This window comes from Rhinoderma darwinii, chromosome 2 (genome assembly GCF_050947455.1).
Source record: "Rhinoderma darwinii isolate aRhiDar2 chromosome 2, aRhiDar2.hap1, whole genome shotgun sequence".
Taxonomy (NCBI): Eukaryota; Metazoa; Chordata; class Amphibia; order Anura; family Rhinodermatidae; genus Rhinoderma; species Rhinoderma darwinii.
The window spans coordinates 312,523,002-312,539,601 of record NC_134688.1 but is presented as its reverse complement, the minus strand read 5'-3'; the positions used below and the strand labels follow the sequence as shown (position 1 = coordinate 312,539,601).

The 16,600-nt window shown below is 43.9% G+C and overlaps 1 protein-coding gene across 1 annotated transcript in view; it reads left to right on the top strand.

The window, feature by feature from the left end:
• CACNA1S (calcium voltage-gated channel subunit alpha1 S) overlaps positions 1-16,600 on the top strand; it is a 960,893-nt gene that overhangs the window by 298,831 nt on the left and 645,462 nt on the right. The window contains exon 12 of the mRNA XM_075853532.1: positions 9,116-9,341. Within this exon, the coding sequence (XP_075709647.1) occupies positions 9,116-9,341 (226 nt within the window). The remainder of the gene's footprint in view (positions 1-9,115; positions 9,342-16,600) is intronic.

Sequence of the window (16,600 nt, the reverse complement as noted above, 5' to 3'; positions counted from 1 at the left end):
TCTGGAGTAGGGAAATACCCCATATGTGGTCATAAACTGCTGTTTGGACACACGGCAAGGATCAGAAGACAAGGAGCACCATTTGACTTTTGGAGCACAGATTTGACTGGATTGGTTTCTTGGCACATGTCCCTTTTGCAAGGCCCCTAAGGTACCAGTACAGTGGAAGCTACCCAAAAGTGACTCCTTTTACGAAACTACACCCCTTGAGGAATTCATGTAGGGGTATAGTGAGCATTTTGACCCCACTGGTGTTTCATAGATTTTATTAGAATTGGGCAGTGAAAATAAAAAAAATCCTCTCTCTTCAATAAGACGTTTCTTTAGCTTAAAATTTTTTCATTTTCTAAACAAATAAAGGAAAAAAGAACCCCAACATTTGTCAAACAACTACTCCAGAGTTCGTAAATACCTCATGTGTGGCCATAAACTGCTGTTTGGGCACATGGCAGAGCTTAGAAGGAAAGTAGCGCCATATGGCTTTTGGAGCGCAGATATTCCTGGATTGGTTTCTAGGCACTATGTTGCATTTGCAAAGCCCCTGAGGAACCAGTACAGTGGAAATCCCCCAGAAGTGACCCCATTTTGGAATCTACACTCCTCAAGGTATTCACCTAGGGGTGTAGTGAGAATGTTAACCCCGCATGTGTTTTACAGAAATTAGTGTGCACTCGATGTTGCAGAGTGAAAATGGCAATTTTTTCATAGATATGTGATGCCCAGCTTGTGCCACCATGAAAAGACAACTCTCTAATTATTATGCTGTGTTTCCCGGTTTCGGAAACACCCTACATGTGCCCCTAATCTTTTGCCTGGACATTCGACCACGTGAAATTAAGGCCTAATTTGGCGATTTACAAAGTATTGTTTCACAATTGCAGAGGTTCTGATGTGAAATAATAAAAGAAACCGCTGAGAAGTGACCTCATTTTGGAAACTACACCCCTCAAGGCATTTCTTAAGAGGTGTATTGATCATTTTCACCACACAGGTCTTTTCCATAAATGAGTGTGCTGCGGATAGTGCACAGTAAGAATTCAAATTTTTCCCTAGATATGCCATTTCAGTGGCTAATATGTCATGACCAGCTTGTGCCACTGACTACACACACCAAAAATTGTTAAAAGGGTTCTCCCGGGTATGGTGATGCCATTTGCTGTTTGGGCACACTGTAAGACTTAGAAGGGAGGGAGCGCCATTTGGCTTTTGGAGCGTGGATTTTGCTTGGTAGTAGTTTAGTTTGGAGTTTTACAAGTATTTCAGTTTATTATGTGGGGGGCAACTTGGGGAATTTTTCTAGGAAAGTGTTGTCCTGGTATAATACGGGCACACTTCCAGCAGATATTTTTGGGCCCTACACTTCCTGGTTCGCTAATTTTAGGGCCTTGATTAATCATCTCCTCTTGAAACAGAAGAAATGTTCCCAAGCGCCTGCACAACTTCACATTCTTTCTTTCCTTACTTATTGGATCCTTAACTAATTAAAAAACAATTCATAGACACAGTGGTATGAGGGCTGTTTTTTTACAGGATGAGCTATAGCTATTATTGGTACTATTTTGGGGTACATGCAACTTTTTGATCACTTTTTATCCTATTTTTTGCGAGGCAAGGTGATAAAAAAACAGCAGTTCTGGCATCGTTTTTTAGGATTTTTTATACAGCGTTCACCATGCATTATAAATTACATGTTACGTTTATTCTGTGGGTCAGTACGATTCCGGTGATGCCAAATTTGTAGCACTTTTTTATGTTTTACAACTTTTTGCACAATTAAATTACTTTTGTAAAAAGAATGTATTTTTTCTGTCGCCATGTTGTAAGAACCATAACGTTTTAATTTTTCCATCAACGGAGCTGTATGAGGTCTTGTTTTTTGTGAGACAAGCTAAGCTGCATCAAAGGGGTTAATGGAAGGGATCGTAGCTAGCTCCGGTTCTTGCCGTTACAGGTAGATGTCAGCTGTAACATACAGCTGACATCCTACTGATGACGCCTGCTCAGCTCCTGAGCCGGCGCCATCTTGCCGTCACCTACAGAAGATTTTTATGGCCCGCCTCATTGCTGGGGAGCTGATGAGCTGCAAACCCCTTAAATGCAGCGATCGCTTTTGACTGCTGCATGTATAGGGTTAATGGCGGGGATCGGAGCTCATTTCCGTCCGCGCCATTACAGCAGGGTGTAAGCTGTAACATACAGCTGACACCGGGGGATGGTGGCACCGACTCAGCTTTTGAGCCGATGTCGACCATTTGTCGTATGGATACAGAAAAATGTGGGAAGAACTGGCTTTCCATGACGTATCCATACGACAAATGTCCTGAAGGGGTTAATGAATACAATGAGTTACATGTAATCTTGTAAACTGCAGGTGTCACTCAATAGTTAAAATCAATTAGTAGCTCTACAAAAAATCTAGGTGTAGCCCAGGTCTTAACGTCCTCTTACACCAGTCAATTTTGGCCAGTCCAATGAGCAGTGCAATTTGGCCGACCAATGAGTGTCGTTCAACGAGACAGCTCATTAATCAGCGCTCGTTTGCTCCAGTCACAAGGAACTATATATGGGACGAGCGCTTGTTACTCCGATTGCTCGTCCCCATACATTATTATCATGTTGGCAGCGCGTCTCCCTGTTTACACAAGGATAATATTTTGGTTTTTAAAAACCATACGATCGGCAGATGAGCGAGCAACAGATTACACAGGGCAATTATCATCAATGAGCGTTCTATGAACGATCGTTTGCCCAATAATTGGCCCGTGTAATAGGGTCCTTAGAAAAAAAAGAAGGCAACATGCTGGAAGCTGATTCTTCAGACAATAGTGTTGACGGCCAGCTGCTAGACAAATGGGAAAGGAGAGGGTGAGTACATTTATGAGGCATGGACTTAGTACATAGCAGGAACACTGGTTAGATATTGAAGTGCCAACAAAAGGAGAGCTTAGGTGGGTATTAATAAATTCAGGGAAGAGCTTACTCACCTGGCATATACTGTGTTGAAAACCTGGAGGGGAGAACTGACAACACTTCAGTATCTAAGCTCTCCATGCTGTGCATGGGAACTTGACTAAAGAAACAAAGACCCGCCTACCACTTTCTCTGTTTGTCTTGTTGTCACTACTAAGCATACCTCCCAACTTTTGAATTCGGAAAAGAGGGACATTTTAAGCAATATCCCGCATAAGTACATCAAATCACGGCCAGATCCTTCTGCAAATAACACGCGCACATTCTCACTGCGGATCTCTAGACTTTCTGGATATCACAGATATTATGGATCCGGTTATGTCTTTGTGTTACTTTTCCTATCTTGGGTATAACATTTGCTCATCACGGCAGCAGCAGCTGCAGGACAAACCTAAAAGCTGAGAACAATGAAAGTCAAAATGGAGACCCTGTGGTGGATGACTTTTCAATTGACAGGTAGCAGAGTTACATGATGGGGAATTTTGTTTCCTGTTGTGTAACTCTGCTACCTGTCAATGGAAAAACTATCTGAAAAAGGGAAAAATTAAAAACAACGTGGCATCCCCCCCATTTTTCATAACCAGCTAGATACAACACAGCAGCAGCCGAGCATTACCAGGGTGAGAAGGGCCAAATTTTTTGGCCCTTTCCAGCCTCATAATACCAGCCTGCGGCCGCCCCAGTGTCCGACCATCACTGCAGATGGTCGGGTACTGGATCATACCCGGCTCTTCCCAGCACCCCTGATGGCGGTGGGTACCAGGGTAATAATGGAGGGTTAGTTGCAGCCATTTTACTGGCAAGCACCAAGCCCCATCTTAGTAATGGACGCTGTCAATCAGACTACTGCCATTACTAAGGCGCTATTAAAGTATTAAAGAAAACACAGACACATAAGAAAATATTTTTTTATTGCAATAAGGACTTCCCCACACAATCCTCTTTCACCATTTTATAAAAAAAAACAAAAACGTAGATCATCGCAGTAGTCCAACGAATCTACGACGTAGACAAAACAGTCCAGCTGAACCTGCAAAACAAAAACAAAAAATTTCTAGGGACCGCTGTCTCCGGCAGCTCCATAAAAATGAATGAAGCAATGGTCGAATAAGTGCACTAGCACTCCATTCTCATGGAGCACTTCGGGGGAATTTCAGTCCCCCGATCTCATCGCTGAGGGCCCCAGTGGTCAGACCCCCAGCGATCACACATGTATCCCCTATTCTGTGGATAGGGGATACATGTGCTTGTGGGAAAACCCCTTTAAAGGGGTTTTGCCATCCCTAAAAATTGATGGCCTATTCTCAGGATAGGCCATCAATAGCTGATGGGTCGGCATCCGACTCCCGGGACCCCTGACGATCAGCTGTTTTGAAGGGGGTGCAGCGCTTGCTGCATCTGTGTCGGAGATTCACATTGAGCAAGAAAAAATGAAGGGGAAGCAGCGCTCATACGAGCGCTGCACCCCCTTCAAAAATGCTGATCAGCGGAGGTCCTGGTTGTCGGACCCCGACCCATAATCTTTTGATGGCCTATCCTGAGGATAGGTCATTAATTTTTAGGGACTGAATAATCCCTAATCCTTACGGAACATCCATTTAGGCATTTTTATATTTATAGTGTAGCTAAACATTTAACAAACTTCTGACATATCATAGTGACATGTCAGAAGTTTGGATTGGTGGGTTCCGAGCACTGAGACCCCCACCAATCGCTAAAAAGCAGCTGAAGCGCTCTGCCACTTCGTGTCTTTTTGGCTTTTCTTTTCGGAAAGCCGATGTATCAGAGTACGGCCTCATAGACTTTGCATTGAGCCCGTCCTCTGATACATTGATTTCCGGAAAAAGCCAAACAGACACGAAGTGGCTGAGCGCTATGACATGTCAGAAGTTTGTTAAACGTTTAGCTACACTATAAAAAGAATGTGCCTGGAGACACTAGTGTTTCTAAAATCATAAAATAATGCCATAACTGAGTGCAGGTATTAGGTCATTGGGGGGCGTGGCTGGCGACAGGGAGTGTCCGGGGTGCCGTGGAACCCAGCGGGATATTTTTCAGACCGCCCGGGATGGCGGAACAGCGGTGAGAAACCGGGACTGTCCCGCTGGATCCAGGACGCTTGGGAGCTATGAGATAGATAGAAATGCGATGATGATAGATAGATAGATAGATAGATAGATAGATAGATAGATAGATAGATAGATAGATAGATAGATAGATAGATAGATAGATAGATAGATAGATAGATAGATAGATAGATAGATAATTAATAGAGAAATGTTTTTTATTTTTTTATTACCACCAATACTATTCTTCCTCTCCTGCCAGGAGAGGGAGAAGTGACATCAATCCCATGAGGGCGGGGGCGCGAGGTGGCGGGGGGTGGCACAAAGAGAATATGCCTGGAGACACAAGAGCTCCTGAAATCATAAAATGTCATTTATTTTAAGATTTTAGAAACGCTAGTGTTTCTAGGCACTAAATATAAACTCTGCACTCACTGCCCTGTGGCTTCTGTTCTCTGCAGTGCTCCGCTCTGCTCCCCTGCTCCAGGCAGACTGCTGCTGTGTTGCGCTAAGCATCACATTGATGTGGTCAAGCTGAGCGCAGGCAGCGTCGTTGCGGTGGGCGGCGTGGCTGGCAACAGGGAGGGTCCGGGGCAGGGCGGGACATTGTTCAGACCACCCGGGACGGCGGGACAGCCGTGAAAATCCGGGACTGTCCCGCCGGATACGGAACAGTTGGGAGCTATGCTACTACTGTAGATGGTGCACACATAGCAACAGGCAGTGGCAGATAATTTTGGAGAAAGTGGGAACCCTAGTGGCAATGACTTTTCACACTGAGTTTTTTGCAAGCAGAAAGACCTGCCTCAACTCTGTTTTTCGGCTATTTTTTTCGGCGTTTTTCACTGCATTTATTGTCTGTGGCCATTGAGAGCCGCTGGCAAAAAACGCAGAGAAAACTGCTTTCTCTGCCTCCCCTTGATATCAATGGGAGGTCAGAGACAGAAACGCCTGAAGAAAGGGTATGACGCTTCATTTTCCCATAAGCGTTTTTTCCGCTCGCGGAATCAATGGGATTTCTTTTTGAACGTTTTTTGGCACGGTTTCCTCGTCAAAAACAGCACCAAAGAACTCTGCATGAACATACCCTTGGTGTATTACTGAGTTAATTTTTGGGCGGAAAGTAAAAACAGGATCAAAAATCTCTGCAAAACTTGCGTATTACTGGGGTTATGTGGTGTCGTTTATATCCGTGCTGTGTTCACAGGTAAAACACATTTATTTTTATGTTATGTTTTACTTGTAATAACCACACAGGTGAAAACCGCATTGCAAAACATTGTGTACATTGCAGCAGCCTACCAGAGAGACTTGTGCACCTGCTGCTGATGTATTTAAAGAGGCTCTGTCACCAGATTTTGCAACCCCTATCTGCTATTGCAGCAGATAGGCGCTGCAATGTAGATTACAGTAACGTTTTTATTTTTAAAAAACGAGCATTTTTGGCCAAGTTATGACCATTTTCGTATTTATGCAAATGAGGCTTGCAAAAATACAACTGGGCGTGTTGAAAAGTAAAAGTCCAACTGGGCGTGTATTATGTGCATACATCGGGGCGTTTTTACTACTTTTACTAGCTGGGCGTTCTGATGAGAAGTATCATCCACTTCTCTTCAGAACGCCCAGCTTCTGGCAGTGCAGATCTGTGACGTCACTCACAGGTCCTGCATCGTGTCGGCACCAGAGACTACAGTTGATTCTGCAGCAGCATCAGCGTTTGCAGGTAAGTAGCTACATCGACTTACCTGCAAATGCCGATGCTGCTGCAGAATCATCTGTAGCCTCTGGTGCCGATGTGTCCTCGCTCGTCTGACACGATGCAGGACTTGTGAGTGACAACACAGCGTGATCTCTGGAGAACACGGCTGTGTCTGCACTGCCAGAAGCTGGGCGTTGTGAAGAGAAGTGGATGATACTTCTATACACAACGCCCAGCTAGTAAAAGTAGTAAACACGCCCCGATGTACGCACATAATACACGCCCAGTTGTACTTTTACTTTTCAACACGCCCAGTTGTACTTTGGCAAGCCTCATTTGCATAAATACTTAAATGGTCATAACTTGGCCAAAAATGCTCGTTATTTAAAAATAAAAACGTTACTGTAATCTACATTGCAGCGCCTATCTGCTGCAATAGCAGATAGGGGTTGCAAAATCTGGTGACAGAGCCTCTTTAACTCATATAGCATTGCCTAGTCTGGATAGAATTGTATCTACTTCTTAGCTGAGAACACAATTAGCTATGTATGGGTGTGCTGCCTCTCAATATACATAAAAGTGTTTTCATTCACGGACAGCAAACAAAGATTTAGAAAGTACAAATGTATTACTATAGGTATTATAGCCACCCACAGTTTCACCACAGTATAGTGTGCGCAGAACAGGACTTCTATGAACAAATACATAAGTTAACGTTTTTGGGGTGGAAAGGTAGGTAGCTAAGTGCAGTACTGCAATTTATATAGAATGATCGGTTGACTCCTTTTTACATTATATCATTACATTTGATCTTTGTAAGTGCTTGAGCAGCAGTCCAAATTTACTAGATTCCTGATATTGAAGGCTGGAACAGATTGTAGAATTTTAATTATTCTTTTTTTATATTAAATTAACTTTGCAAGGGAATGTGGCATTGAGCGCCGACCGTGCCCTGCTCTGGCTTTTAGACGCCACAAAAGCTTTCAATTCCCTGAAATAGTCGTACTTGGTTGAAACTTTACAACTTTACAACATTTTTTCTTTGGCCCTAACTTTAGCTTACATGTGACTAGGTATCATACACCAGGCCTAGCTAGTTTTGCCTTCTATTTGAATATATTAAAAACAAACAGGATATTGAGCTCACTCACTTTAACTGTTTTAGGTTGAATAAACATTATTAAAATGATCATCCTACCTAAATGTCTTTATATATATTTTTTTTATTACTATATGTGAAATTTCACAGTTTTGTATTATTTCATCAATCCAGGTGGACATAACATTACCAACTCTGCAGCTCTACATTCTACACCAATAAGTTTAACTGGTATACTTAGTAGTATGACCTTGACAATAGATGAGCATCAAAAGGGTTTTAATTTTTCCCGAAGCATGTGGTTAGTTGTCCTGTGAGAGGTTATTTGTACACTAGGAAAATATATATACTGTCACGATTTGCGAGTATGGGGACCCACTAGGCCGCACTGCAGTGTACCAAGTCAATATAAAGTCCGAGCACAAGGGTACCTGTAATTGTCCAGACAGTAGGAACGGCTTAGACACAGATACGCCCTTGACAGCAGGTGATGCAAAACGTGGCAGATGACACCAGACGTGGGTTAAATTCGGGAGGCATAGTAGACGGCACATTACGATTCCAACACTAGAGATGGCACAGGAACAAATACAGCACGGGATATATGATACAGGTAGCAGGGAACGGAAACACAGGGAGCAGAATACGACTAAGGGACCATTTGCAAGACTAACAGAGGAATACAAACAATGCTCAGGCATGGAATGAAAGAGCAGGGCTCCTTTTGTAGTCCAGGGTGATCTGTGAGTAATTAGTTAATCCTTAACATGTGTGCGTGCTGGCCCTTTAAGGCCGGGAATGAGCTCTCGCGCGCACCCTAGTGGTCACTGCAAGGCCGGACGGCCACAGGTGCTGGCATCTCCGGGGAGGAAGACGTCGGCAGGATGAGAGGGGTCTGCGGTCTGCGACCGCGGCCGTTACATTTACACATCCTATATTTTTTAGTTATTTGACCATGTTTTAATTCAAAGTATGATACTTTCCCAATCCACTGGTATAGGCCTGTGGTTTAGGTTACCTGTGTGATACATTTAAATAGAATGTCCACTTTAAAACTATGTAATTTTTAGGTCCAACATTCTGTGCTGATTCATTTTGTGTCTTTACGTCTGTCAAGGCTTTGTCTTTCTGATACCGATCTCCAAATACGATGCATAAATACAGAGCAAAATGATCAAGTTCAGATTTTCTTCAGCCACCACTAGGGAGAGGGTTGAAGCTTACATCATATTGGTTTTCTTAGTGAGTTCATTGCATAAATTCTTTTTCTTTACATTTCAGACATTGCAAACCAGGTTCTTCTTGCTTTGTTCACAATGGAGATGATCTTGAAGATCTATGCACTTGGTTTCCAGTCATATTTTATGTCTCTCTTCAATCGGTTTGATTGCTTTGTTGTTTGTACGGGACTTCTTGAAATCCTGCTAGTCACCAGCAACATTATGTCTCCACTTGGAATATCTGTTTTGCGGTGCATACGGCTGCTTCGAATATTCAAGATTACACGGTAAGCATTTACTTGTGGAACAAAATGTTTATTATTATTATTATTATTATTATTATTATTAATAATATTATTATTAACCCCTTCCCCCTGCATGCATTCTAGGCCTTAATGACCAAAGCAAAATTAGCAGTTTCTCTATGTCTTTATTTAATTGGTTATAACGTGGTAGGAATCGAATGTATCCCTACAAATTTGGTATGGTTTTTTTTTCAGTAGAAACAGGGCTTTATTTTGGTGGTATATACTATTGGTTTTCTTTGTTTGTTTTTTTTCAAAATGTTACAAAAATGCAAAAACATGTGGGAAAAAAAATCAGTTTTCTTCAATTTGTTGTGTACAAGTTTTTAAATAAATAATGTTTTTACTTTTGCATGCCCCTAGATTTATTTCTGAATTTGTTCTGATTGCTTGGATTCCAAATATGTTGGTGTATGTTATCTCACAGGCACTTAGCAAGGCCTCAAATTAAGAGCTTATTCAGACGAACGTGATATACGTCTGTGCAACGCGCGTGATTTTCACGCGCCTCGCACGGACCTATATTAGTCTATGGGGCCGTGCAGACAGTCCGTGATTTTTACGCAGCGTGAGTCCGCTGCGTAAAACTCACGCCATGTCCGTTCTTTGTGCGTATTTCGCGCATCACACACCCATTGAAGTCAATGGGTGCTTGAAAATCACGCGCACCACACGGAAGCACTTCCGTGGGACGCGCGTGATTCGCGCAACAGCAGTAAAAGAATGATTGTAAACAGAAAAGCACCACGTGCTTTTCTGTTTACAAACATCCAAACGGAGTGTCATAATGATGGCGACTGCGCGAAAAGCACGCAGCCGCGCATCATGTGGTGATGACACACGGAGCTGCTAAGTGCCGTTTGTGCACGCAAAACGCAGCATTTTTTGCGTGCGCAAAACGCACACGCTCGTGTGAATCCGGCCTAAAGGTGTCCAATTTGGCCTAAGGATGACTGTTTCCAAAGCTGATTTTTAGGCACCATAGTGTCTTTGCAGAGGCCCTGTGTTGTCGGATCATAAAAATACACCTAAAAATGACCCAATCTTGGAAAGAAGACCCCACAGGGTTTTTACCTATTGGTATAGTTTGTACCTAGGCCTTTCAGATTTTTTTCAGTTTTTTTGTTGAAATCTGAAATAAAATATAAAAAATGTTTATGACACTATGTATTATCACAGACCTGAAGATATTCATCTAGGGGTATGAAAAAAGAAAAAAAGTTTTTCCCTACAGATGTAAAGACCAATCCCCACCCACCCAGAATTATCATTGACAGGTTCACTTTCGCATAAGGAATCCCTCCCTATTTTGGCTTTCCCTAATTCAGTAATTTTCTACTGTATGGTAGGTCTCAAAGCATGGGTGTCACGAGGCGGGTTAGTGGACCCACTAGGCCGTACCGCCGTAGCGGGAAGGCAGCTGGCCAAACCACAGGAAACCCCAGAAGTACAATGTCCCGCACAAGGGTACCTGAATAGTCCAGATGGTGGCCGCAGCTCTGGCACAGATAAGATGGGTGCAGCGGATGGCTCCAAACGTGGCGGATGACACAGGAGCCGCAAGTTGCGCCAGACGTGGCGGATTCCTCCAGACGTGGCAGATGACACAGGATGTGGCAGATTCCTCTGGACATGGCAGATGACACAGGACGTGGCAGATTCCTCTGGACGTGGCAGATTCCTCTGGACGTGGCAGATGACACAGGACGTGGCATATTCCTCTGGACGTGGCATATTCCTCTGGATGTGGCAGATAACACAGGACATGGCAGATGACACAGGACGTGGCAGATTCCTCTGGACGTGGCACATTCCTCTGGATGTGGCAGATGACACAGGACGTGGCAGATTCCTCTGGACGTGGCAGATTCCTCTGGACATGGCACGACTTGATACTAAGGCAAAGCATGGGAAAACAGGAACGGGGAACAAGGCACGGGTAACAACAGGAACGGGAAACACTAAGGGACCATTTGCAAGACAGACTGGGAAAACTAACAACGCTCAGGCAAGGATTAGAAGGCCAGGTGCCTTCTTATAGACCAGGAAATCGTGGCAGTTGATGATGATGACGATTTCCTTATTGCGCGCACTGGCCCTTTAAGGCCGGGCGCGAGCGTGCGCGCGCACCCTACGGGACACAGCCGAACGGAGCGGAGGTGAGCGCTGGCGTCTCCTAGGAGGGAGATGGAGACCAGCACAGATACATGGCTGCGGGCGTCGGGAGGTGAGTGAACCCGACGGCCCGCGGGACATTGTTCAGACCACCCGGGATGGCGGGACAGCCGTGAAAATCCGGGACTGTCCCGCCGGATACGGAACAGTTGGGAGCTATGCTACTACTGTAGATGGTGCACACATAGCAACTGGCAGTGGCAGATAATTTTGGAGAAAGTGGGAACCCTAGTGGCAATGACTTTTCACACTGAGTTTTTTGCAAGCAGAAAGACCTGCCTCCACTCTGTTTTTCGGCGATTTTTTTCGGCGTTTTTCGCTGCATTTATTGTCCGTGGCCATTGAGAGCCGCTGGCAAAAAACGCAGAGAAAACTGCTTTCTCTGCCTCCCCTTGATATCAATGGGAGGTCAGAGACAGAAACGCCTGAAGAAAGGGTATGACGCTTCATTTTCCCATAAGCGTTTTTTCCGCTCGCGGAATCAATGGGATTTCTTTTTGAACGTTTTTTGGCACGGTTTCCTCGTCAAAAACAGCACCAAAGAACTCTGCGTGAACATACCCTTGGTGTATTACTGAGTTAATTTTTGGGCGGAAAGTAAAAACAGGATCAAAAATCTCTGCAAAACTTGCGTATTACTGGGGTTATGTGGTGTAGTTTATATCCGTGCTGTGTTCACAGGTAAAACACATTTATTTTTATGTTATGTTTTACTTGTAATAACCACACAGGTGAAAACCGCATTGCAAAACATTGTGTACATTGCAGCAGCCTACCAGAGAGACTTGTGCACCTGCTGCTGATGTATTTAAAGAGGCTCTGTCACCAGATTTTGCAACCCCTATCTGCTATTGCAGCAGATAGGCGCTGAGCGGAGACACAGCCGAACGGAGCGGAGGTGAGCGCTGGCGTCTCCTAGGAGGGAGATGGAGACCAGCACAGATACATGGCTGCGGGCGTCGGGAGGTGAGTGAACCCGACGGCCCGCGGCCATGGACGCTACAATAATTACACAGTCCTGGTTTTGAAGGGCAAAAGGAATCCAATTTATAATATTTCCTGACTCGTGAAAAAAAAAAAAATTAGAACAATGTTTAATCACCTATACACTAATTGTTTAACAAAAAAAAACAACATGTTTTTGCTGGCAACACATTCCCTTTAAGTGCAAGAAGTTCATCACTTGCGAAAGCAATTGATTCCCCCTTTGCCAGGAGCATTGAGAGAAGTTTTGGTGGTAATCCTTTGCGGTTTCTGCGAACCGTCCCACAGGCCCTGTTTTGTCAGCGTGAAGGCTTTTGAAAAGTGGCACGCTAGAATAAAAATTGTCAGTGTACACTCTGTAGCCTTTTTGAAGGAACTGCTGCATAAGGTCATGGACTATTTTTCCACTGGCACCAAGGTTTTGTGGGCATCCTGGGGGATTTATTTCACGGTCTCTGCCCTCATATATATTGAAGCCGCATGTGTAACCGGTCTTACTCTCACATATTTTGTATAGCTTTACGCCATATCTCGCTCTCTTTGACGGTATGTACTGCCTAAAACACAATCTCGACTTAAAATTTATAAGGGATTCATCCACACTCAAGTTCATGTCAGGAGTGTAGGATTTTAGAAATGAATCTTTTAGCAAAGTAACCAAAGGCCTCAGCTTGTGAAGGCGATCATGCTCAAGATCACTTTTTGGCAGGCTTTCTAAATTATTACTAAAATGCAGGAAACGCATTAATGCCTCATACCTCATTATTGACGAAAAAAACTGGGGTTTCATGAATAGGACTTGCTGCCCAGTAAGAACGGGTGGACTTTTTTTTTACAATGCCCATATTTAGAATGAGCCTCTGGCGGACATTGGTAGGAAACCAGACCGCTTTTCCGATAAAAAAAAACTGCCTCGCATAAAGGTTCGTCTGGTCCGCAATTAATTGTAAAAGCACATCCGTAAAAAAAATATGAAAAAAAATTTGTGGGGCAAAATTCGTGGTGTCAATGTTTATGCCCGGAGTTGACATAAATTGGGGCACCTGAGGGATAAAGTTTGCTGCAGGATCCCCAAAAATTGGCGGTACTATAAGATTACTAGTTCCCACACGTGCACCTGTGGCTTCGGCAACAGCAGCATCTTCTGTAGGGGGAGTTGTTGCGGAAGCATCTGAAGCAGTACTGGTAGTGTCATCATAACATATTTCCGGCACAATAAAGTTAATATGTAATTTATAGCGCACGGTGAACGCTGTAAAAACAAAACAAAAAAACAATGAAAGAATTGCTGTTTTTTGGTCACCTTGTCTACCAGAAAATGGTACCAATGAAAACTACAGATTGTCCCACAAAAACATATGCCCTTACACAGCCCAGTCGACGAACAAATAAAAAAGTTATGACTCTCAGAATATGACGACACAAAATGTGCAGAGTGTGTTCTAAAAGGGGGATAAGATTAGGCACCATTTATGAGTGGGACACTGTCCACACATCTATGGGTTATTATTTATTTACTGCATTATTATATCACCTTATTATGTCCTGATGCAATCTGCCCAGCTTACATATGCCCCCACATTATAAACTGAAATAAAATAAAACCCCAAACAGAACTACTGCCAAGCAAAATCCGCACTTCAAATGCCAAATCGCACGCCATCGTTTCTGAACCCTACAGTCATGGCTGCCACCAGCAATTCCTGGGCCCCATACTGCAAAGAAGTCTGCTCCCCCCTGTTGGGGGGTAAGGAGCAGTTAAGAGGAAACAAGTTTGCATTTGGGTCAGATGCAAGGTAGAATGTGCTTTTGCGGGAGGTAGGGTGGCAGGGGCTTTGTGAGAGGACAGAAAATACAGAAAGAGACATGGGTTCTGTTTGAGGGAGAGTGGACAGAAGCATGTGGCAGGGCCCATGTGTGATACGGTCTGTTGGAGCATGTATCTAAGCCTACCACATGGTAGGCTTAAATATAGGGCCCTATCAGACATTAATGTTTTACTTACCCTCCTCTTTGGCTCCGGGCTCAGTGGAGCTCCTGACACCATCCAGCACCACGACGTCGTGCGAGGAGCACGGCGTCGTGACATCATGCCGCGAAGAGACGTCAGGACATCCGCTCATGAACTAGGACGGTAAGTATATTGTTATTACTATAGTAACAGCGACATATCAGTGAAAATTTTTAATTTTCACTTTGCACCACTTCTAATTTCTGGTAAAAAAAAACAAAAAAACACATGGGGAAAAAATGCTCAATACACTTCCTGAAAATGCCTTAAGGGCTGTAGTTTCCAAAATGGGTCACTGCTTTGGCATTTGTTTTACTATTTGACCTCAGAGCCCTTCAATTGCGAGCCAAATTGACCTGTCACGTCTGTGGGGTATTTGGACCCACTAGGACGCTCTGCCGTAGCAGAGTAGCAGCTGGCCAACTACAGTCAGTAACAGTCTCTAGGGTAAGAGTGGCTGGGGGATGTTCAGGCAGCAGATGATCAGAGTAGCGGACACATGGCACAGGTGATGCTTGGAGTGGAAGATGATACCAGACGTGGCACATGACACCAGACGTGGAAGATGATATCAGACATGGCAGATGACACCAGACGTGGCGGATGACACGGAACGTGGCAGATGACAACATGATACCAACACTAGTTGCAACTCAGGAACAAGCACATTTACGAGATACAAGATACAGGTAGCAGGATACTGGAACACCGTGCAGGATAATAACTAAGGAACCATTTGCAAGACTAACATGGGAATACAACAGCAATGCTCAGGCAAGGAGTGGAAGGGCAGTGCCCTTTATATATAGTCCAGGAAGTAAGGGGTTTGGTTAGGGAACATTCTGGCTGGTGCTCGCGCTAGCCCTTTAAGGCCAGGGACATGTGCGCGCACCCTAGAAGCAAGGGAAGCAGCTGCAAGAGTCTGCGTCTCCCTCCTCCGAGAGTCGGCGTCTCACTCCTTGCTCCTAGTTCCCCCACAGTCGCGGCTGCCATTAAGTGCGGCATGCCAGCGGTCAGCCACCGCGGACACAACATGACCTCAAATGTGCTTTTTCACTCCTGAACCCTGTCATATTTCCAGGCAAAGGATAAATGCCTTGAGGGCTGTAGCTTCAAAAATGGGGTAACTTCTCTTGGGTTTCCACTGAACTCTTGTACGTCAGGGGCTTTGCAAATGTGACATAACACCCGAATACCAATCTAGCAAAATCTGCGCTCAAAATCCAAATGGCTTCCATGTTTCCATTCTGACCCCTGCAATGTGCTCAAACTGCAGTTTAGGACCACATATGGGATATTGCCATACTCAGGAAATATTGAGTAACAAATTGTGTGAAGTTTTTTTCTCCAATTATCCCTAGCAAAAATGAACATTTGGGAGCTAAATCTACATATTACATATTTTTGGGAAAAAAAAATATTTTTAATTTTCACTGCTTAATTCTAATAAAATCTATGAAACACCTGTGGGGTCAAAATACTTACTACACACCTAGATAAATGCCCTCAGGAGTGTAGTTTACAAAAATGTAGTTTCCACTTCCAAGGAGTTTCTACTGTACAGGTTCCTCAGGGGTTCTGCAAATGCGACATGGCACCCAATAACCAATCCAGCAAAACCTACATGACAAATATTGCTCCTACCATTCTGAGCTCTGCCGTGTGTCGAAACAGTAGTTTATGACCACATATGGGGTATTGCCGTACTCGGGAGAAATTGCAGTACAAATTTTGTGCTGCATTTTCTCCTTAATTCCTTGTAAAAATAAAAAAATTTGTAGAAGTAAATTACAATTTTTGTTTTCATGGCCTAATTCAAATGAAATCAGCAAAAAACATGTGGGGTCAAAATGCTCACTATACCCCTCGCTAAAAGGAGTGGTGTAGTTTCACAAACTGAGTAACTTTTGTGGGGGTTTCCACTTTTTCGGTATATCAGGAACTTTGCATGGCACCCAAAAACCACTACAGCAAAATTTGTGCTTCAAAACTCAAATTGTGTTTCTTCTTGTTCACTTTTGGGGTGTTTTCACTGTACTAGTACTACAGTGGCTCAGCAAATGCGACATGA